The following is a 25,080-nucleotide window of genomic DNA, read 5'->3' on the forward strand; positions in this document are numbered from 1 at the left end:
CACGATTGGAACATTTATCGGTAAATTTTTGACCAATGGCAATTGACAGTTAACGAGGAAGTAACGAGCACATTTTAAGTAACACGTCAGCAAGATTATCTGAATTTGTTCTATATAGCCAATACATCCGAGTTCGCAGTATCTACTATGACGTCATTTCATGTTAAGGTTAATGTTATTCTTACAAGTGTGTCTGAGTTCACAATGTATCATATGACGTCATCACATATTAAGCGTAATTGTTATTCTAGTCAGTGTTACTGAGTTCACGGTGTTTTGTGATGTCAATATCCGCTGGAGTATTTTTTTAACCAAATTGTAGTTAATATGTAATGTTACAGTTTCACATGCGACATTTTGAAATCGCGACATATGGTTTTTCATATCCAGGGGTAAAAAACATACCAGCTCCTGAAATTTTCTCATTTTTCTCAAGGTTATTACGTCGATCATTTATACCGCTGATATTGGATTCAATGAAGTCCAATTTTTCATCCAACTATTTCCTTGTCTTCTCAATAATATTGCCTGTCATACCAACACTGTAAGAACAATCCTGATGGATGTAGCGCTAGGGAAAGAACTGAAAAGGAGGTGGCGCTACTTAATGGGGTTATTCCCCCGACTACGTTTTTTTTTTCTATAACTTAAGTCACGGTAAGTTGTTGGACATGCAACTCCTCGTTTTTATCTTCAGGCCTGCCGTACATTATCATTATATCAAATTCCTCTGGTAATTTTACATTGTGTATTTGAGAATGGTTCTATGACCAATTCATCAAATATGTTATATTTATTTGTGATTTATTTTATCATTTTCGGTACCATGTCATATCCACATGCAAAGTCACACGCTCAATTTATCAAGGTCGTCTTAGTGACGTAAAAGATTTGTCAACGACCCTTTCTACCTATAAAAGTGTCATGTTCAAAAATAATAATGCAGATTATTCATTTAGTGGTATTTATCTCTAAATTGCTTTTATACCTGTAATATTAAGTGTCCTATATGTATTGAACATAGTTGAGTTGTAGGAGATGACCGACTTTCAAAATCGGTTATTCATCAACATAATATTCACATTTAAACAAGAGGCCCAATGGGCCTTAACGATCATCTGACTACCAATTAGACAATACATCATATAGTAGAATTAAAATACACATAAAGTCGTTTAAAGATGTTAGACTGTTTGATTCCTATGACCTCGAATGAAATTCGAGGTCATCCATTTTGATGAAGGTAGCCAGCTTATTACAGCCACAATATCAGGTCCCTAAGCCTCTTACTTTACTGAAAAGAAGTCATTTTAAATTGTAGCATATTTGACCCTGTGACCTGAAATAAAGGTCAAGACCATTCATTTGAGCAAACGTGGAAGCCCTTTATTCCAGCATGCCACATATCATATATAAGGTCTCTGAGCATCTTGGTTATTCACAAGAAGTCGTTTAAAGATGTTAGCCTATTTGACCCCTGTGACCTTGAATGAAGGTCAATACTATTCATTTGAACAATAGGCCGTGGTGACCGAGTGGTGAAGATGTCTCGACATAATACCACAAGTCCTCCCTCTCTGGGTCTCGAGTCCCATGTGGGGCAGTTCCCCGCTGATCGCTGGTAGGAATTTTCTCCGGGTACTCAGGCTTTCCTCCACCATCAAACCTGGCACGGCCTTACATGGCCCTTGCTGGTAATTGGACGTTAAACTAAAAAGAACCAAACCCACTTGATCAAATTTGATGGCCCTTTATTCCAGCAAGTCTCTAGGCCTTAGTTATTCACCAGAAGCAGTTTACAGATTTTAGCCTATTTGACCCCAGTAACCTTGAATAAAGGTCAAGGTCATTCATACAAGGATTGATTTCATGTACAAACATATTTTTAATATATCAAATGATACCAGATATGAGTCCGTATATCTGTATTTCAAAATTGTTAATGTTTCTGTATTTTAGTTTTTAATTTATCAGCTTAATAATTTTGCATCGATGTTTAAACAACTTGATTTAGTTTATGATATTTAATTACTAATATATGTCAGAATTTAATTAATAGATCATTGTTTTTTAGTAATCAAAATATGTGGGATCTGTGTGTTTATCACATATTTTGCTTAGGTTAAAGTTAATTGAATATTACACAAATATGCTATATGCAAATAATTTCTTACGCATAGAAAAAAATGATAAAATGAATGTGTTTATTTTCATGAAATTTTGTCACACTGCTTTACTGATCTTATCATGTTCTACGCATAATAAATGTGCAATTATGTCTAATTCTGACTTGGCTAAGGCGACATATCTATTATCAATATAAATTGTATATGACTCGTTCAATGGGTGTGAAACTGCTGTGGTGTCATTCTATATTACTCTACCAAAAACAAAGCAAAACTGAATTCTCTAATATTTTATTCCTTCCGATACTTAAATGAACATCATTTATTGATGAAGATAAAGTGTAGAAACGGGATATACAAAATTCACATTCACATGAATTTCACGTATTGAAATATTTACTGTTTACAGGCAAACTCTGACAGTCATGTACACACGGCAAACCTAATTCTATCCATCTTAGGAGAACTACTGTCAAATCCCCCGCCATGTAGGCCCTTAATTACTGGAAATGCGGCATACTGATCCCTGGACTTTTACTTGTTCAATATTTTCAAATATAGCACTATTATGGTCAGTTTTCCTCAAAATATCAACATGCTAAGTTGGAAAAATAAATGACTTTGAAGCGTTGCCAAAACAGCCGCTCCAATTTGATATAATTTACCATTTTCATCATATTAGTGGTCCGTAACTTCCCTATAAACTGATTTGTAATGAAATAAAACATTTTTAAAATGTTGATGTCTTTAGAATAGGGGCTAATGGTTCATCGGAGTTTCCAGACATTTTCAAACTTATGACCATAAACAATCTAATTACTTGTTGGCGTCTGGTGTAATTTTGGATTGAAATACAACAAAATTCCATATATAACGTATATTAAAATAAGTCCTTCCGTTGTTTTTTGCCGTTAACGACATTGTATTGTTGAGTAAAAAAAAAGTGATAATTGGTTGCATACCGTCATGGAATGAATGACAATTTTGTAATTAGTAAATTCTCAAATAGATTTTGAATGGTATAGATCAGGATCCATCATGTTATTGATAAATGAAAAGTAAGATTCTGTGATCATTATGTTATTTTAAACAGACAAGATACTTACAAAAAAATTCCCGTTTGTATAATAAAAAAATGCGAAAAAATAATCGATGACTGGATAAAAGTAATGTGTATTAAAAAAAATATAGAAAAATATTTTAAGTTATCCCCATGGTTCAGTGTGATGGAAAAATACATTAAAAACAGTACAAAAATGTAGTTTTAACATAACAACACCGGGTACAAAAATACACACTCAAACGAAAAACGTTCTGCTCATTCAAATAACAATTCTCGATCAAGATTTCCCCATGTTAAAAGTTCTCTAAATATTATACCAATTACAAATCCAGAAACTAGTTCATCTCTTATGCTTTCTGAATATTATACCAATTACGAATTCATGATGAGAGATCAAGCTAGTTCATCTCTAATAGCACCACAACAATGCATAAATGGAAATAGTAGCAATACAATGTTTTCTTGGAAATTGTTCTAAAACAAACAAAAATATACATTTGTGTTTTTGCTTTACGTAATATAACTGGATGAAATGTTGTTTATATATTCATACCCGTAGCTATGTTGTTTTAGTATTACTACTTAAATTATATCATTACAGTATCTACCGATAAACATAATCAAGAGTGAAAGAGGATAGATAAAATTTCTATAACACGTCATTGAGTGAAAAATAATTATCACGTAGTAGCATATACATGTAGAAATCATAGGTAAAATATATCAAAGAGGCCAGGCGCGCACACAAACACACGTAGGATCTCTCTTGATCTTTATGGTCACTGACCAGGAGAAAATATGGAGGAATGTAGCAAGACTGGTTTTGGAAAGCCAATCGAATGACACCCCCTCCCCATTCGACGTTTGAAAGATCACGGATTCGCGAAGCGTCCCCTGTTTTAGCTTCAACAATATGGTAACTGAAAACGGTCACACGACAATCAAAATACATTTTGTAGTGAACAACATATCTTAACAAACGTTTATTCAATAATGAGATTACACTTTTAACTGACTCTTCAATCTTTAAGCATAATACATTATGACAAAATCTATCTATGTTATATGAATTAATTAATGAAGCGTTAATTAACAAACTATTACAGCTCAGAAAGATTGGGTACCAATTCTCTAAAAGATTACAACGAAGCTACTATCTTATTTCTACACATCCTCGATACTCCAGAGGTTCCGATCACTTACGATCTATACACTCCTGGATTATCTCACAGTAAAATTGGAGGCAACAGAAGTGATCGGAACCCCTGGAGTGTCGAGGATGATATCCACATTTCCCTTTAACTTCCACACAATGTCTAACACTCTAAATTATTATAAATTATAAACCGAGGTTACTGAATGAAAGGAATGTGTCATGATAATATATATTGTAAACAACGTTTATTTGAATATGCCATTGTCTCTATTATATATTCACACAAGTTAGGAAATAAGTGAAATGTGATACAAACATTACATGAAGTATTGCTTGCTGCTCAAGGCATATGAATGAGATCATATATAAGGCGAACCACAGCTTTATCAAAAGTAATAGAACTCTAACTTAGGGGATTCGTCAAAATACCGTAAAATGATTACAAACTGAAAATAAACTTCTTTTTAAAATTCACTTTAGGCTATATATCGGTATATCAGCGATTCATCGTGTACATCCTAGGCGAGAGTTGAATATCCCATAGGTTTAGCAGAAAATGGCCAATTTACTAAGGAACTACGTCCTGTGGTTAGTCAATTAGACTTTTGAATTCGATATTTTGATTTCCCATAGTTTGTGCATATTTTCACCACAAAAACCACAAAAAAATGTATATATGAATCTTGATTTACGTCTACGTTAAGCGTAAATATAGGTAGTTCACTACTGTGTCTACGTTCCTTTGGACACATCAAATATCTAAAAGGTCAACCAAAATTTAGTGGCGGATAAAAAACACCGACCAACTGGCAGCTCCGACCCCTTTGGTAGTATGGCATACAGCGTAACTATTCTGCTACCGTGCCATTGGACTTTGACAACAAAATGAATTTCAAAAAAAAAAAAAATAATCTGTACTCACACAAGAAGTTGAATTGCAACATTCGATCTAAAAAAATGTCTCTCTCTTCTTTCATCCATTTGACCTCTCAAACTTGATCATCCTCACAGACTCAAACACTCAGATCTGATTCAGAGATATGAAATCAATCATTATTCTAAAAATGACATTGTCGTCGGATCACCAGACTTGCCCCTGTTACTTGAGCCAGGTTTCCTGTGGATGGCCGATTGTCGCTGACTCTGCCTACGTTTAAATGCCTGTACTTCTTCACGCTTCTTCCTTTTAAAGAATCCACACTAAAACATTGCAAAAAGGCATGTCAGATATAAATAAAAGAACTACAATCTTAGTGTATATGGTTTTAATGGCCCACTATCATTCTTTAACTAAAATTACGGTTTCTTAAAACCAACAATAATCTATGAAAATTTATACAAAATCAACACAAGATTCCCTACACAATCTATGTTAACAAAGAAGATTCATTTCGCTGTGTTGCCGTCTGGCGCAGTGATAATCAACTAATAGTAGTAATCAGGATGACGATGGGAAACATAATATTATGACGATCTAAGTTATGAAAATTATATTTAATTTATTTTGAGTAAATTGTTCAGAAAGGGGTTATAAATATAGCATTAACGGTAAGCTAATAACTTTTACGACTCTAGAAATATCATTTTACGTTCTATTTTTAAAATCATCAGTCGTTTTGGAAAGGTACTGGGTCATTAAGATATACCTTGTATATAATATTCAGTATGAAACTCAAAATGGAACTATGTGTGAAAGAACTACATTGAAGGAATATGAAAACCAAAGGTGATGAAAAAGGTAATCATATTAGCTATACCATGAAACTTCCAAAATCATTATTATGCAAGTGTTTTTGGGACGACTATATGCAACGATAAGGCCAAGCCTACCTTCCAAAGGAGAAGTCCAAGCGCCACAAACAGGAGAAGGCCCCCCAGACAGCCTACGATCAGGATCCAAATTTCTATTTCCTCGCTTACCTTCCGTTCTAATGCCGGGTAGATATCGACTCGAATCTAAATATAAACCAATAGGCTTTAAATTCACTTTCAAAAAATGTATTGTCAAAGAGAACTTAAAATGGACATAGATGTAATCCAACGTTAATATTGTCAATTACATACAATATTTTGTTCATGTTTCTGTTTAAAAAAACCTGTGAAGATTTATTAACATAAATTAAAATCTTTGCCGCTACTTCCAGTGCTTTACCTTATTTGTTAAAGGAGTTTCCGGCCAATATACTGGAAGACTAGAATGCTGTGGTTTGTGGATCTCGGCAGTAGTCACGTAGTTTAATCGTTCAGCGTTCTACAGTGAAAGATCATATATACACATAACTATTACAATCTAACTCTACCAGATCTTCAAAAAAAATATTTAGAAAAATATATTAATTTGAGTGAACGATATTGTAAAGAATTATCATGAAGTAGACAGAATCATTTCTAAAACTACACACAGATTGTTTAGTTTCTACATTCATGTCCGTATCAAAATATTTTAAAAAACTTACGCTGTTAAGAAAAAGTAAATTCCATCAGTTATATGGGGCGAAAAGATAAAATGGCAAAAGTCAGCCACCGTAGATTTCATTAGTAATATGTTGCTATAAAAGAATGGACGTACATGTTTTTAATTTTTACTGTACAATACAGGACAAATTCACCACTTCACATGTATAAGTGTATTCTCTATAGTGATTGGTTTAGGTTTGTTACATAACTAACCTTGTCGAAGGTGAGTGAGGCCTCTGTGATGTTGATAATGACAGTGACAGTCTCCTTTGTCTCAATGTCAAGTCGAGAAAGCAAGCACTCCACGTGTACACATTCATAGCGATTACATGTCTGAAAGTAAACCATGTTTTTAGTTCTATAGCATCAATTCCAGATTCGCTTATTTGCTTCAGTAAAGCATGAATAATTGCAATCCCCTTCAATAAGATTTCTATTTTAAAAACCTATGCTGTCGAAATCTCTTATTATGACGATAAAGTAAGGAGTCACTTATTCGAAACAATTACGTTTCGGCTAATGTTAACGTCATCAAGGAAAATAAGTTGGCTGTGAGTACATACTTTTTATGATACTGTAAACAAACTTTCTTTCGCGTGCGATTTATTTTCGCCAATTTTGTGATCCAAATAAATTCGCGAAAGTTTATCTTCGTAAAGTAACATTTACATAATCGATACTAATAGGAATTTCCAGTCATTTTTTAAAATAATTAAATGTTAATCTTTGCGAACTTGTTTTGAAAATGGTAGTCGTGAAATTAAGTAGCGGCGAAAGAAAGATGGTTCACAGCATTCGAACAAATATACAGGTATTAATTTCGGAAAGGATGTACAGTGTACGTACCATGTTCTGTATAGACTGAGATGGCTGTTGAACATTCTCAGACGACATCTTTTCTGGGACAGGTTTTGGCGATTTAGTCGTGGATTGTACGTTCAAATCAGCATTGTCACTTAATATTCGACACATAATGTTACTGGATGACGGTGTCACCTGTGCCACGGAGAGGTACAAAATATATTAAAGAGAGACAAAGACAAGAAATCCACGAAAGTGGATGTGTCGCCTGCACAGCATCATAAAAAATAGTTATTTACAGTTGAAAATATTGTTAATAATTAGGTGAAGTCCCATAACTCTTGCAAATATTGATGGATTCTGACCAGTATCAAACCCATCTAACATGTCATTGATATAAAGCAATACACCAAATTTGGTTGAAATCGGACAGTAAATACTAAAGTCATCGAGCAGGAACCATGTTTTGCCGATTTTAAAGTCCCGGAACTCTTGCAAATATAGACAGATTTGGACCATTATTGTACTCATCTGACATATCATTGTTATAAAGCAATTTATAAAATATTATTGAAATTGGACAATAGATATTTAAGTTATTGAGCGGAAACCATGGATTTGTCTGTTTTGACGATTTAAAAGTCCCATAACTCTTGCAAATATCGACGGATTTTGTCCATTATCGAACTCATCCGAGATCTCATTGATATAAAGCAATATACCAAATTTGGTTGAAATAGAAAAATAAACAATTAAGTTATCGCACGGACACCGTCGATGCCGACACCAACACCGACGGCGACATAGAGATACCTAAGTGTCGCCCTTGCGTTGCAGGCGACACAAAAACCATCTCTGCATCAATACATGTATATAGATATCTTCTTCACGGGCTATTGGTATAAACTGTTTATTGAAGGGATATACTTAACAATGTATGTTATGTGAAATGATAGTTTTTTTAAATATTTCTTATTTATAACCATGTATAAAAGAAAGAAAATGTTGAACACGTATTTTCATTCTGAATGATGTCTTTATACCACTATTCTACGATATGAGGCTAAGGGAATTCAGCGGATTAATATGCTGTCAAGAAGGATAAATCCATTTTATTTACACTTCCCAAACACCATTAAGTCCGGTATTACGTCATCCTCACTGAAACTAACATTACTCGTAATGTCTGTCAGCCAGCTAAATACTTATCTTCTTTTGTCACTTATACAGAAGACAAATAACATACTATATCAATGTTCTCTGATAATTAGGATATCTGTCATATTTTGTACAAATCAGAGAACATTGAATTTACATATATACCGCTGGTGCATGAAACATAATGAGGCACAATAGATATTTTTTATGAGCGTACCTTCGTATTCTGCGAGTCCACCAGTAACTCTCCATCCAAATTCTTTCTGGGGAATTCAATCGTCATTCTGGTCTCCGGTAAAGGACTTGGACCTCTATTGTATATATGAAACGTCTTCTCCATTGCAATAAATTTGTTCGAATCGGGAGAAATCGTAGCTTGTTCTGGGTTCGAAGATCTGAAAAAATATAGCGCATTGGAATCAAATTCTTTGCGTAAATAGGTCATGAATTTTGGAATAAAATAATAACAAATTGGTTTCCAAGACATTTCCCATACATCCACACCAGCTGCTAGTTCTGCAAACTTATTTCTCCCATAACTTTGTTTTTGTTTACACTAACCAGTGTTTAAATATAGCGACTCTCATTGGTCATCTCAAACCTCTCTTGATTTCGATTGGCTTTCCACTTTGGATAACTATTGATTGCGCATTTTCTTTGAAATTGCACTTGTAATTGGCAATTGCTTATTTAAAGTGTAAAGAACATAATATTGATAATATATTAAGGTACAATATGACATGTATGATACAATATGTAATGGTTTATATAGACGAGAAGCAACTGATCACCACTGTATAAAGATAGATCTCAAGTAAAGGAACAAATATGTTTCATAATGCGTGATTGTTACTTAAAGTATTTATTGTAACTTTCGTTCGATGATTTTCAAAAGACACTCGCTAACGTTGATGGGTTTTATTTCACATTTTGAAAATTAAGTAAAGAAAGTTACATGATAAGCAACAGTCACTTGTTGGAGAATCTTTATCCATATGGTGGAATAAACTACCCAAAGTACAAATCGGTACAGATCTTAATTAATGAACATGATCTAGAGAATAGTAGAGAATCATGCCTTTAAGGTGCAAAACAAAACAAAAATAAAGAAAAAAAAGCTTATACCCATAAAAGTCGATATTCGGTTTCATCTTTACAGGTATTGTGATGTAGTGATTATTATTAGCGGGATCAATCTCTTCGCTCTCAGAAGAGGCCGTGAAGTTAAAACTAACGAAGGGTTCAATATCTTCAAGACTGCCATCGATTGGAATGTCTACAGTATACGTCAAGTAAAATTGGCCAGTCATGGACGAAAAAAATGGAGTTTGGAAGTCACATGCAACGTCATCAATCATGCCGGTTCCATTCTGTTTGCAAACGATCTGTCCAGCATCGATTTGGTCACTGCGGAAGGCTACATTATCACTGGAGCGAGTCACTACCCTGGTGGCAAATGCTGGTTCGCCAAAGTTCTTTATGTTGACAGTTAACGATATATCGTTTGATTTACCAGCAATGGCTTCAATTGACTGATCGTATGTCACCTCAATGTTCAGGTTTGAACGGCATCGCTGCAGACCACAGCCGGTATTGAAGATTGCCTGGAACACACGGTAATATTAATAGTACAAATATGATATGTCATAACAGTGTAACGCATTAAGCAATAACAAATCATTTTGATGTTCAGATCTACACAAGCGATCCGAAACATTCAGGTTGGTTAACATTTACTGGAAATCCATCCACGGTCAACGTCATGAACTCTCTACTAAATGGGGTCAAACTGATTCGGTGGAAAGGTCTCTGCTAAATATAGTGATATTTTGCATACCCATAAATTACATATTTAGGGAAGCTAACACAATAGGATGGCATTTCAATAATAAAGACGCTACTATTGTATGCTATAATGAACTCCGACCACACAAAAAGGAGTCTGGTATTGAGAAAAATGTTGAAACACTGTAAATGGGGCAAAACATAAAGATTTGTAGAAAAAAGACTAAAAATCATAAGTCAAACATTTTAATTGACTCCATTTAGACCACTTGTATAGTAATTACCGTCGACACCGCGCTTTTTTTCGAAGCGCTAGTCGTTATTCTCGTATTTATTCACACAAACCTGCATGCATAGTAATACTACTAACCAATTAATGCTGAATGTTATCTAAAACAATTGACACATGCTCAACACTTACAGCATTTGTTTTATTTTTATGTATATATATATATATAAGATGGCCATCCCAGAATGATCACAACCAGTCTATACTTTGTATTTCATTTCACATGATCATTACTAATAATAAATGCCAAATCAGGTATTAAAATCACTTCCGAATGGTATTAATACACTGACGGACTATTTCTGAATCGTGTCAACACTTACCCTGACGGACCATTTCAGAATCTTGTCAATACTTACAATGACCGACCATTTCTGAATTGTGTCAATTCTCTGACGGGCAATTTCTGAATTGTGTCAATACACTCACGGGCCATTTCTGAATTGTGTCGATACTTACACTGACGGACCATTTTTGAATTGTGTCAATACTTACACTGACGGACCATTTCTGAATTGTGTCAATACTTACACTGACGGACCATTTCTGAATTGTGTCAATACTTACACTGACGGACCATTTCTGAATTGTGTCAATACTTACACTGACGGACCATTTCTGAATTGTGTCAATACTTACACTGACGGACCTTTTTTGAATTGTGTCAATACTTACACTGACGGACCATTTCTGAATTGTGTCAATACTTACACTGACGGACCATTTCTGAATCGTGTCAATACTTACACTGACGAACCATTTCAGAATTGTGTCAATACTTACGCTGACAGTCACAGCTGGGTCTTTGAAATTATCAAGGATCGGCATCACCTCACCAAGTACGGGATCATTACTCAACGTGTAGTTTAGATTAAAGTCCACGGGCTGGTCAATGGCGGCGAAAAACTCTCGACCCAGCGACTGAAACAGAAATGTTACATTACAAGTCATTTCAATCGTATGTATAACAGTGTATTTCTGAATGGGTGTTTGTTATTATTAATAAAGAGTATTTCTTAGTGGTTTTGGTTGCAACAATATTGTTAATGTCAGCTTTTGTTTCTATACACTGTACCCTCGATAATCCGGACACCTTCGTTCACAGCTCAAACCGATCGGATTACGAAATGTACATATATTCTTTTCTGAATGATACATTATTTTGATATGAGTACTAAATCATATTTCGATATGTCAACTTCTAATAGCATATAAGCTGCAAAGTAAATAATGTGTATATATATATATTATGAGTCACATGAAAATATGATACCTATTGTACTTATATATTACGCTCTTAATTTTGACTATTCTTACATTAATACATTGTCACACTGAGATCAATATATAGAATATCGACTCGATGTCTATATTTGTACCAACGGCGTTTCAATATTCTTAATTTTCATGACGCCACAACCGTATCGATATTGAGCTTGGAAACTCAATTGTATAAACCTTGGGTTCTGCAGGATTTCTTCCAATTGTTATCGATCTTCTTGTTACTAATATGTACATCAGGGACCAGTTGTTCATAGGATGATTAGCTTAATCATATGATAAGTAAACTTTTATTTCTCATTCACTGCAAACTTTGTGATTATTTCTTCACTAAAATTGGCAAGTAAATCTTGTAAAATTTTGTAAATTGTTTCACCAGATATTAGTTTGATTTCAAAATTGTCGTTAAAATGTGATAAACTTTATCGCTTCAGAACAACTGGGTCCAGATAATTAGATAAGTTTTCTAACATTCGTAAAAGAGATTCTGTGACTATATATAGTGTAAGATCGTACTAAGAATTTGGTTGATTTTTTCTATAATACTAGCATGGCGGTAAAACACTATATTGTTCTCAGCAAATTTCCATAATTGATGTAAATGTATTTCTGCATGATGTTTTTATCAACACAATACAACAATAGATAAAATTCTATCATTTTGAATACCACTAAGCAACAAACCATGGTTTTATCAGAACCAAGACAACAGAAAGAACAATCGTTTCTAGAGTAAATAATGAGAAAGCATGTCGTGTATAACTAAATAATCAATAAGCTTTCAGCCAATAATACCGTCAGATGTGAAAAAATGTCCCTTTGAAACATTTTAAGACGGTAATACGTCATCGGACTTGGTAATACGTCATGGGTCTTGGTAATACGTCATCGCTTAATAACGTTGATGGTATCGGACCCTCGTGTTTAAATGTTGGATAGGGGATCAATTTTTTTGTTTGTTCCCAAAACCAAAGCATCAGTTAAACTTACGCGAACGCGTGCTATAATTTGTATACAGCTGTCTGTGGTGGTTTTCTGGATCTCATATCGCTGTACAAAACTGTCACCTTTCTTTTCGTCGTTCATATACAGGTCCATTCGACTGGACTTTCCTTTCTTCTTGTGTGTCATGTCAACGGTCATTCCAATATCTAGGTCTGAAAAAGATGAGTAAATGTGGATTTAAAACATACATTATTATTGCATTGTATTATCTTCTTAGTGAGAAACATGTCAATAATGACGATACCTTGGTAACGTTGGTGCAAAACAAGAGGCCCACGGAGGTCCTGTATCGCTCAGCTACCAAGTTAAGATAACCTTTGCTATCCCTACCCTAACCATAACCATCAAGTTATCGCTATATGAATATTTGGGGGCATTCTGTGTTGAAAATTACTGTACCATTTTAAATAGTTTCCTATAAATAATATCTCCCATATAACTTGCACTCTTTTGGATTAGGTCCCATTTCAGTTAGTGATGCTACAGACAATAAAAATCCCTATTGGGTCCTACCTCAGAGCTTTTGATTTATAAAATAATAATTACTGATCAAGTCAAGTCAATTACCCATCAAGCATACTATAGACCAAATCGGAAACAATCTCTGTCCGCCATACAGAAAAAAGTGAAAAATGTCTTCTATTGCCCCTTTTGAAGCAAATACCCAAAGCCTATGTGGGTCCATTGATGTATAACCATTGGTAAACTTTCAATAAATAATGTCCACACCAAATCTGAACCAAATTACTTCTCATAACTGTAGGAGAAAAAAATTTGAAATTTCCCCTCGACGGACGACGGACGACGCACGAAAACAAAGTCAAGGGCCAGGTGAGTTATTGGGAACAATTCGTTATATTTCAATGTACCCTTGATGACTTTTCACAGTTGTTATATAAGTATTATGATGTCTCCAACCTTTACACTTTATTACATGTCGTGAAACATAATCACATTTTCAATTATCTAAAACAAATCGGCATTTTTTAGATGATATGAATGTTTTCCCATCTTATCGTCGTATCAACTCAACATGTTATCCCTTCATCAACATGTGTTTTAGCCAAAACTCTTTTATCCCATGCAATCTTTTTCTAAAATCAACATTTACAGTTTGTGTTTTAGTTCTTACTTGCCTTTTTTCTTATCCTGACCTTTTAGATGCAGTCATTGATTATATTCTTTGTGGATCATTGAAACTAATAAATGATTTGTAGTTTGGCCCTAAATGACCTTAGTTGTCGATGGCATTGGGCCGTAAAACTCAAACAAACAAATTGTTATATTGCAACTATTCTGGACATGCAATATCTACATTTGTCCAATGTCGTCGAAATATTGATATTCAGATATACAACAAACGTTTACGTTACTTCAGTAACAATGTTTTACATAAACCTATCACATCAATGGACAGTTTATCAATACGCAATCCTTCAAACGGATCTTACTTATACGGTCAATGCCTCTGCCAGTGAAATTGAAGCAAACGGTGTATGTAAGACATGGAGCAGAATCGCCATCTTGATAACAAGCCAGATTTGCAGGGTTCAATGGCACCAGTTCCGGGGTCAAGGACACATATCGGTCAAGCGTAACTATAGGACGAGTCCTCAGTACAACTGTCTGATCCGACATGTAGGCCCCAACAGAGATGTCTGCAATTGCAATCGATACCTTCATGATAATGAAATCGTAGTTCAAAATATATACGTGGACGAACAACTAACTAAACATCAGGTAGATACAAGAATAAAAGATGATTAATTCGATAGACATAGATATAATTCTTTAGTTATTTCTGAATTAGTTAGTTCGTATGCGTCTAGGTTAAAATGGGAAAAGGAAATTGCTGAATGGTTCTCCGACCATCAACAACTTACAGAACAACACATAACTTCCATTTAGGTTGGATTTAAAATCTTAAAGTAACACCGGGCACTAGGATCAACAAACGACTTTAATACTTATTGTCTGAATTTTCACCAAAATCAGGAAAAGTGGTGACAAAGGATTGTTTCATGATGCCAGTTAAGCCTATTACGTATGACCAAGTTAAAACTTCAAACATTTTGATGATTTAAGATATTGTGACCATTCGATTTACCGTTGTAAGTATTGCTGTCAATGTCGATTGGTGCAGAAATATGGAATCCAAAACCTTTGAGTCCCATATCCAGCGATTTGGCCGTTATTCGTTGAGAGAATTTTGAGTTCATGTTCTCTTTGTCCCCGTTGTAAATGTATACAGTGCCACTCTGTTCGTCCTCATACGGCGCACCAATAGCGACATCTATCGGGGAAAAAATAAAAACATTACTTCATAAATTTTGCAACAAAAATGATATTGTCATAACCATTTTTCTCATTTCAGTGTGTGTTGTATCGTAACATTATCACAATATTGATACACATAATAACTGAGCATAAATAGTCAGCTAAAACAGAATCCAGCACAGATAGCATCGCAAGTGTTTTGACATACAACGAGAAACAGACTTGTCGATAAAAAGAAATATGTCGAGGTTTCTAAGTTGTCGATATGATACAGGATACACTGGTCACTCGAAGTGACTTTCCTTCAATTGTGTGGTTATTCTATAACCCAGTTACCATTGAAACCGTCCGCGTTAATGTCCCCTATATCCGCCATTGCTATCCCAAATCGTCCATGAATTGCACTCGTCCCTCTTAGGTCGTTGCTGTCCTGTCTCAGAATGTTCCTCTGGAAACAAACACTACATATACTTCTTTTGCATGTGTAACAAACATGGTCCTTTTCCGTGTTAGACATTCATTAATGCAAATTCATTTTAAACAATAGTTTACGGTTATATTATGAAAAAAAAATATTATCTTCTTACAGATTTTTACAATTATATAACTTGAAAGACATGTTGAATTTTAGTGTAAATGACACATCTTATACAAACGTCTTTAGTGCAAAAGAAACTGCGCGGAATACGTGACATGTGCCGTCAGCCAAAACTTTTATAACACATCACTTGAAATAATAATGAGAAAGATTTTGACGTACACTTTCTCCTGTGCCGTAGTAGACTTGTACTAGTCCCTGGTCCATAGCCTGCTCAGAATAGAATGGGGATCCTACCAATAAATCATGGAGGCCGTCTCCGTTTATATCCACGACGATAAGGGAGGCACCAAATCCACATCCCGGCTGTTAAACAGTTAACGGAGTAATTGTCAATGCTTCAAATTGGATGCTTCAGTATACCATTTCAGAAAACCATGAATATTAAGTACTTGCATGAAAAACACACGTTTTCTCTGGATGCTAAAATATAAATGTTTCTCTCAAAACTCTAATTATTGGACAAACTATGCATACGTGAATAATGTTCAAGAGGTTCGCTTTAATACGTCGATACCGCGGTCAGCAAACGTGCACGCGCATTCACCATCCATACTGTGCTGTTTATATTGATACAGTGACGGGCGTCCTCAAATACCTCAGCTGTTTATATTGCATACAGTGACGGCCCCTCTAAAATACCTTAGCTGTTTCAAACACCATAGCTGTTAATATTGCAAGCGTTGACCTTAGCTGTTTATAAAACCTCATAAGCAATATAAATCCAACCTCTAGCCGAATTAAACCCAAAAGTGAAACTCGCTATATTAATCAACTTTTCTTGATACATGTAATGAATTGTAATACGACGGTTAGATACACATACAAGTCAGTAACCCATACATCCAAGCAATCAGAATAATTAATTCGTGGTATGGTCCACGTTTACTGCTAGAATAAGAACCAATTGAGTTTTTATCACTAAGTTCTTACAAGGTTATTACAAAATATTACTTTTCGCGTAATAATGTAAATGCCTTACTTTACATACGCATATAACAAAAAAACACAAAACAAACAAAAACGACTGTAAATATCAAGACAAAAAAATGATAAAATAACAAACCCACTATCCTATTAAAAAGTGTAAAGAAAAAGTAATGAAATGTTCAAATAGAGCACTATTGTATATATCCAGTTTCACATGATTTACGTTTGACCAATCAGATCGCGGTGAAATATACATACCTGTTTACCATCAATCGTAGTTTGCATTTGAAATGCATTTTGTTCAATTCGTAGCAGTACAACCTGTTGTAAAATATTGCGTTATAATATAAGGTTGTTTGAATAATAAATAGTTAAGTGAACACTAAAGCACATAAAATCCTAGAAGTGCGTGGATCTCGATTTTTATACACAAAAAGAAATACAAAAAATAATGCATTTTTTTCTTCTTTCAGTTTTCTTTATCTCATCTATTTATTGATTTTAACCGTAGGAAATTTTTCGATGTTTTATTTTCAAAATATCGTTATTTTAGTGTGCTATTTAAACTTTATGACGTCGTTTCCTTCTTTGTTCTTACCAAAATGGCAAAAAAAAGGTTTTGCTTGGTAATTAAATACTGCTTTCTCAATTACATAAAGGAAAATAATGTAAATATGATGAGTTGAAAGTGTAGACAATTCTCTATAAGTACACCAAATTTATTTGAAATCCGTCAATAGATGAGATCGGGAAAAATTAAAGAAAAAAAAAGCACGAATACATATAATATATAGGGAAAAAATATTAATTACGATATACTTTTGGCACCTACATAATTATAGATAATATGTAACCTTAGCATAAAGTTTATAACATCGTAAGACCAGAGACAAAGGAAATCAACATGGCACCTTGGGAAGAACGGAAAATATCGTTCTATAGTACTTGAAATCATATGGGGACTGATTTAGATTTTGACTTAAATACGAGATTCCTGCAAAGGTTAGAATTGTTTTACAACTTTTAAATACGTCTTTTTCCATGTGATGAATGTCAATGTGACCTTTACAGGAGCTTTTGTTTCGGTCTTTGTTGTATGTCTATTTTATATTATTCCTGTGTGTATGCTTACTGAAGAGGCATGTGTGCGAGAAGGGTAGGTATGCATCTGTGTGCAGGTGTGCATGTGTTTTCATACAGGTATGCAAATGTAGGTTATGAACGCTAATGAGAAATTACGAACAATATTCAAAGTACACGTATGTTACGTGCCATATCGATACATAATTTGATTTCTTGAGAAATAAATGGTAGTTTATAGATATTTACTTTCCTCAGTTCTGAGCTCTAAAAAGAGCAGAAAACAAGATGGAAAGAGACAAAAAATGTTAGAAACCGAAAGACAGATATTATAAAGAACATCAAAAAGAGAATATAGAACGTGTAACTTGTATTTTTGGAAATATTTACTCATCCCTGGGACTATATAAACACTGTACGTTATATTGGTGTATTGTGTCTATGGACTACTCCTGATTGTATTACTTACGATTCCAACGTGACCCTCCGAGTTGCTATAATGTGGAGCTCCAGCTACAACTGTTCCAATCCTGGCATCACCAAACTTCCCAGAGCCTATAGCATAACCTATAGAGGCAAAGTAAACTTGAGCATCATAAAGTCATATTTCAGAATAAAGAGTGAAGTGGCAAACGACAGACGTTAACAAAATTCTTTAGGAGAACCTGGTGTAAAGAAAAATGTACTTCAATGAATAACGATTTCAAAATATAGATTATATCCAATATTAAACAATGAGTTATCCACATCTTACCAAGGTATGAGCTTTGGGCAAATGATCCACTAAGGTCTCTGTCTTTGTATACAAAGTAGTCTACTGTTGACTCCGCCAAGTTATTAATATTCATCAGAACGAATCCACCTGTAATCCATATAATATATACTCATTTTCTCTTTTCTATTTACTGAAGTTATGGTTTTTATTCAAGATAAATAGTGTTGTGATAAAAACCGACTATAGGAGCTAAGATTTGAAATTAGTTCAGCTGAGACTAGCGTTATCAGTAGTTACAGTTTGAAAGTTATGAAAGTGATAAATTAAAGTATACAACTTTCTACATTATACTGTGACTTATCAGTGATTCGAGTGTCTATTACATGTTACCTTCATTGTAATTTCATTATATATGAAATTCAAGATAGAATAAAACAAACTAGGGGCAAATATTCATAACTGTGTTTTGGAAAATGTATAGACTTAATCAGTAATACTAAAGGAAGGAACAGTGTTGTATTGATGTTAAAGATAATTCCATAATGTGAGTCTTAGCCAACGTTGAGTGTTATGTCTACTCATTACAGATAATGTATAAGAATTAACCCTGAAAACTTCCTAAGTGCACGATATACTTACATGGAGTAATTATCGATTTTACTCATTGTAAATTGTGGTGCTAGATAATTTCAGTTAAATTGATAAACCTACAAAAGTAATGTTCATGATTTTAATGAATAAATTTACCTTTCCCGTTGTAGAAACCGGGCGCTCCCAATAATGTGTTGAAAGAAGGCAAGTAGTGCTGAAAGTGAATCACATAAATGAAGTTTATTGAGGTGCTTGAACTTTTTGAATGCAAAGTAATGATCGGCGTTACATGAAAATTATGATATTCTGTTCCTAACGATTCAAGTGTATTCGAAAGAACAAATACAAGTATGCACTTCGGACTAAATAGGAGCCACACATAAATGTTTGTTAGGCGAAAAAATCTCAATACCTTACAATTATATCATGAGTCATATGACAAATTATGACGTCACAGTATTTTTTATTTAAAAATGAATTATGACATAAAAGTACATGTATATCATATCATATGGACATTGCAGTAAGCTATGTGTGAACTCTAAATGGTGTGAATTTGGGAATGAGAATTGCACTCCAAATTCATGAAATAGACGTCTGAAATACCTTTAGCGAATATATGAATTACAATAAAAGTAAGGTAAATGCATATACTAAAAAAACATAATTGACATCATCTTTGTTCGTCTCAATAATTATTTACAATCTCAAATCGTTCGCTCAATATTTCCAGTGAATAAACAATTCGATATGCTGACAGGGGATATAGACATTGTTGATTTTTTCTTGGTAATATATGGGGCAGTTCTAGGTACAATATAACTTCTTGACAACAGACAACTAGGTCCATGCATTATTTACATGACTATAGAATTATGGAGGGGATGGCATTATATGCATCAATACTATATACTATCATCACAATTAAATATTAAGGACCTGCTCTGGTGTAAAGTACACATTTTCTGATGACTAACTTTTTTTCTAATACAGATTTTTGGAAATAGGAACTCATACCAAAGATGAAATTGTAATAAATGTAAGATATTGGTGTGCTTGACTTTGAGCTATATTACTTATTAAAGATAGCTATTTGACGTAAATTGTAAATTTTACCAGAATTTCACTATTTGGAAAATACACTCGACAGACTAAAGCAATCTTTTGCGAATTCTGCGAATTAGTGTAAAGAACTGTAACATTGATAAAACCAATGTTTTCTTTAAGAAAATAATAATATCATACAAGCAACTCATTATTTCTGCTAAGAACAGCTGTATATGTTACCCCTACCCCCTAAATTTTGAAGATGAAAATACCTCGTTTTTAACCATTTTTGACAGATTTAACACTTCACAGAATAAGTTCTGATATTTGTTTCTCAAATCTTGCAGTGGAAAAGAAAACTAGTTGATGGCATCATACTGCTTAGCCATGCATAATTTACACGTCTGCAGAATTAAGGAGGAGATGGATTTATATGCATCAATATTATCATCAGCATTTAATCTTAACCAGGATAATTATGTAAACCACTTTTTTTAACATTTTCAACATATTTGCGAATATATTAAGTCGCAATCAAGTTTTCTTACTGACAACCATGCATTCACATATACGCTTATGCAATAAGAAACATTTAAATTCGCATTGGAGATATCTCGCAAAATTACATCATTCTAAATTTGCCTTGCAAAATTACGTGGTTTACAACAATGCTATAGACAAAAATGTCATCTATGTTCATTTTTCGTGCAAAACTTCTGAAATACAAAATGCATGTAATACAGCAAACCCAATAAATGCAAATCATGACCGGGGTATTTGAATTATTTTCAAGCGAGAAATAGAAATTGCGTCATTGTTGCAGTATTTGTGGATTTCTAAGAAAAGAAGTGGCATACAGATAAAAAAATCATTCTCAATGATATTACAATATTTTAAATTAAGTTTAATGTCATATACATGTTTACTTTCTTTTGGCATTCAATTTCCTTGTCAAGGGTGGGGTATTGGGTCATTTGCTTTTTTTATCAAAATGGGCTACTTGCACTTGTAAGCTATGGCGATATGTGCTAAGTAATGTACTTTTTCAGGCAAATATGATAAAAGTGCTCAAACGAAGTTCTCTATACTGAGTGAACAGTACCACGGGTGAAGTATAGGTGATCACATGAAATATGCTATATACTATCGCTCTACTACGCACTAGAACATTAGACTCAAGTGCTCTACAATTCTATAATTCAGTTCAAACCTTAGATCCGGAATCTGCGATATTGGTAGAGGTCTTGAATAAAGCACATAATGTAGATATAAACAATTAACGACGGTGATCATGTTTACAGGATTACAATAGTAACATATATGCCGTAATAACATATTATAAAAAAAAGAAAAGAGAGAGATATTAGACATAAAAATGTTTAAATTGACATTTACCAAATCTTATTTATAATCATTATTATGTCTATTGTAAAGCAAAAGAGAGAGAATTATAATCATATCAAATCAGCCAAACCAAAAACCTCCTGCAATAGGAATTTATCGATACATAGGTCTGGTCTGAGGTGAAGGTGCATTAGATCAGGCTAATATAGTCATAAGAAGATGTGATTAACGTGGATTGCCAATCAAAGTTACAGACTCATGTGTTGGAAAAAAAATGTTATAGAAATATCTCGTTATTTTTGCATTCCTTATACATGTATATTCGATTTTGCATATACATATATCATGAGAATTTACGAAATTAAAATAAAGGCTGCGTCATTGCAACCAGATATATAAACAAAATCACGCTGGAATAAACGTGTTTCGATTTTCTTTGTTGATAGATAAGAATGTCCATGGAATAGTCACCTGATTGAGTGCCAACTATTACCAGTAAATTTTGTTCTTCGTTTCTAACTCTCGTCTATTAACATGACAACATGAAGAGCAGAAACTCGTCATATGTAAAAGCAATGTTTAAATAAGCGTATATTTTTCGGGTTTTTTTCCACCCACTTCCGTCTAGATAAAAAAGAGATAGTTAAACAACCCTTTGCACAGACGACACTGTAAGATGCAATCAAAAGTGAATGATGGATATAGGATATACGAATATCGCATATATTACTTGACTTTTGGAAGTTTTGATAACCAAAGATTCGGATGATAGATGATGATTCGAGCATTACCTTCAAACTAGCGGAGGAGAATCCAACCATACCCATGCCGTGTACGTAAAATCCTCCTCTATCAATAATTGGTCTTTTGCGATAGAGGGTGCGTCTCATTGGACCGTCCAAATCTGATGTGTTTCCAACGTTACAGCGTCCTATGGCATAAAGAATTCCGGATGGTGTTGTCAATTTGTTCTGGGAGGCGCATCCCTTTAAAAGAGAACAAAATGCACAAATAAGTCCTAATTAATAAAATGTTGAAATAGAAAGGACATTTTTGCAGTGTTTGCTTGCAAAAATTGGGTTTATGAAGTTCAAATAAGAAAATTGATGGGAAATTTAACAAGTAGGTCACGTGACCTAGTTAAACTTTTTTTTCTATTTGAGCATTAAAAAACTTACAAATTTTGTTGAAAACTCTGATTTTTCAAAGATTTGATGGCAAGTACTTCATGTGGATCTCTATATCACAAGGAAATTCTGTGATAAAACGGGAAGTGCTAAAATTGACTTTGAACTCAAAATATGTTTACTCAAAGACTCTTTGTGAAATGTTTTCTGAGTTAGACATCACAATTAGCTAGTATTTATATTGTTCCGGATGTCCATCTTTTCCGTACATCATTATCATACTATGCCGCCTGGTCATCTTCCTATTGCCTCGGTCTAATTTGAAACATACAGTTAAGCGACATCTGTCAATCGTAACTCTATACAATGGCATTGTCTGTACAAGTATTCGACTATGCAGTGTTTGATTGTAAGTTAGTTAGGTCCCAGACTTTGTACGGAACACATCGAGGACATTCTGGACACTCCGATCACATAATCTGCTTAAAGGCCCAATATCCGAATCTTTCTTATTTTTTTCATGATTTAGAAGAATATTGAAAAAAAATTCCAGTTGTAAATCATGCAGATACAGGACTAAATCGAAGTCAAGATGAGCGATTAAGATTCGGAATATTTTAATAAAAATCAAATAAATATTAAACATCGCTAGGTGGGTCCCCCTTAGTCAAACAAGCCGAAGTTAGCCGACATTGTAACGTCGTTACCGAGAACGTCATGTGACTACCGTAACTACGTAACGTCTGTCCGAACTCTTCCGAAAACGGGTCATGAACTTTCCGACTTCCGTTCGGCAATAATCGTAACTTCTATGGCGACCAGTCTAAAATGAAGGCATGTTTACATGTATCGACTTTCATCAACTGCTATACCAAAGTTATTTAAAAAACAGTATAAATATTCTTTAATGTATCTTAATTTCAACTACATCTACAAATACTAACAATATCGGATTCGAACTTAACTTGAATTTTTGTTGATAGTTACGTATAGTGTGGCTTTAAGATCCTAGGGTCACATTGGCTGAGTCACGTGCATAAATTAAGTCATATTTAATGAATGAAAACGCGCGCGGTCACATGATATAGAATAAACGAAATAAAATACAAAAAGACAAAGGAAAGAAATCTCACGATCAAGTTAAACTCAATAAATACTTCGCCGAGCGGAGGCTGCAGGCGAAATCTAGTGAACTTCGGTCGTCGTGATGTTCAAAATAACGCTTTCGTTGAAACTGTTACAGCTGCCGAGGTTTAAATATAAAATACAATCCAATACCATAGAAATATGTTCTTTGTAAGTTTGTTCTGATGCGGTAATACGATTCAATGGTGGGAATCTATTATTTATCCTCGAGAAAGACACTGTATACCGCCAGGAGTCTTACAAATAATCAAAGCCAAGTTATTATTATTGTCCCGGAATCATTTGATAAAATATAGAATCGGGTTATCTAGGACGATAGAGGCATATGTTATAAACTAACCCTATATAAAGTATCCATGTTCTGTCGTTGGTGACGTCATTGAAGTTGTACTAGTGATGACATCATGGCGACCACCTACGTCATTTAATACGTACACATCAGACATTATTAAGACTTACGTTTAGTTACCATGGATACTTACCATGAATGAGTTACCACTGATAAGAATGTTGGAGCCGAGGAGTTGCTGCTGTTGTTCGTATGTAATCGCTGTAGTCAAGGTTTCCGACTCTTTAAATAAAACATAATGTATATTTTTTATTGTTCTTAATTGTGTTATGCTAATCAACATGTTTCTCAAAGAGAATGAAAATATGTTTATGGGCCACTGTTGTGTAATACATTTGTATCATCATTTTAAATTTACGGCATCGTGTGAGGATTCCATAGATGTTTATGATATTTAATAAATATCCTATCTTTGTGAAGTGGTTGAAACAGAAAAATACAGCCTAAAGTAATCTTCACCAAGTGATAAAACTTGTATTCATTTCATTTACCCTTTCAATCTTATAAGTAAATATATGTATACATAATACAATAACCATTTAAGGATGGTAGCTCGAACTGTCGCATTGCAAATCCGCCATGCGACATTGCGATATTGCACCATGCGACAAAAACACTCTTGCTTTGGCGCATCGTCACACTGTCACCTAGCGGTATTTCGCACTGTTGTTCATCGCATTGAAAATTATCGCACTGTCGCTCCTCGCTTGTCGCATGGAATATATAGCCGAAATCTGACAGCATTTTTAAGGGGC

The 25,080-nt window shown here is 34.1% G+C and overlaps 1 protein-coding gene across 2 annotated transcripts in view; it reads right to left on the reverse strand.

Moving 5' to 3' along the window:
* Window positions 1-2,401: 2,401 nt before the first annotated feature.
* Window positions 2,402-25,080, reverse strand: part of LOC138314424 (integrin alpha-9-like) — a 37,401-nt gene continuing 14,722 nt past the window's right edge. Inside the window, exons 3-22 of one of the 2 annotated variants that reach the window (XM_069254748.1) lie at window positions 24,459-24,547; window positions 22,495-22,689; window positions 21,570-21,602; window positions 19,469-19,526; window positions 18,761-18,868; window positions 18,476-18,573; window positions 17,185-17,247; window positions 16,159-16,302; window positions 15,735-15,846; window positions 15,229-15,414; window positions 14,573-14,779; window positions 13,107-13,273; window positions 11,619-11,756; window positions 9,887-10,365; window positions 8,979-9,156; window positions 7,649-7,798; window positions 7,016-7,135; window positions 6,498-6,596; window positions 6,176-6,301; window positions 2,402-5,545 (exon numbers count right to left, since the gene is read on the reverse strand). In XM_069254748.1, coding sequence (XP_069110849.1) covers window positions 5,399-5,545; window positions 6,176-6,301; window positions 6,498-6,596; window positions 7,016-7,135; window positions 7,649-7,798; window positions 8,979-9,156; window positions 9,887-10,365; window positions 11,619-11,756; window positions 13,107-13,273; window positions 14,573-14,779; window positions 15,229-15,414; window positions 15,735-15,846; window positions 16,159-16,302; window positions 17,185-17,247; window positions 18,476-18,573; window positions 18,761-18,868; window positions 19,469-19,526; window positions 21,570-21,602; window positions 22,495-22,689; window positions 24,459-24,547 — 2,897 coding nt within the window. In that variant the 3' untranslated portion in view covers window positions 2,402-5,398. The remainder of the gene's footprint in view (window positions 5,546-6,175; window positions 6,302-6,497; window positions 6,597-7,015; window positions 7,136-7,648; window positions 7,799-8,978; window positions 9,157-9,886; window positions 10,366-11,618; window positions 11,757-13,106; window positions 13,274-14,572; window positions 14,780-15,228; window positions 15,415-15,734; window positions 15,847-16,158; window positions 16,303-17,184; window positions 17,248-18,475; window positions 18,574-18,760; window positions 18,869-19,468; window positions 19,527-21,569; window positions 21,603-22,494; window positions 22,690-24,458; window positions 24,548-25,080) is intronic. The other variant, XM_069254749.1, reaches the window with a different exon arrangement.

This window comes from Argopecten irradians, chromosome 2, assembly GCF_041381155.1.
Source record: "Argopecten irradians isolate NY chromosome 2, Ai_NY, whole genome shotgun sequence".
Taxonomy (NCBI): domain Eukaryota; kingdom Metazoa; phylum Mollusca; class Bivalvia; order Pectinida; family Pectinidae; genus Argopecten; species Argopecten irradians.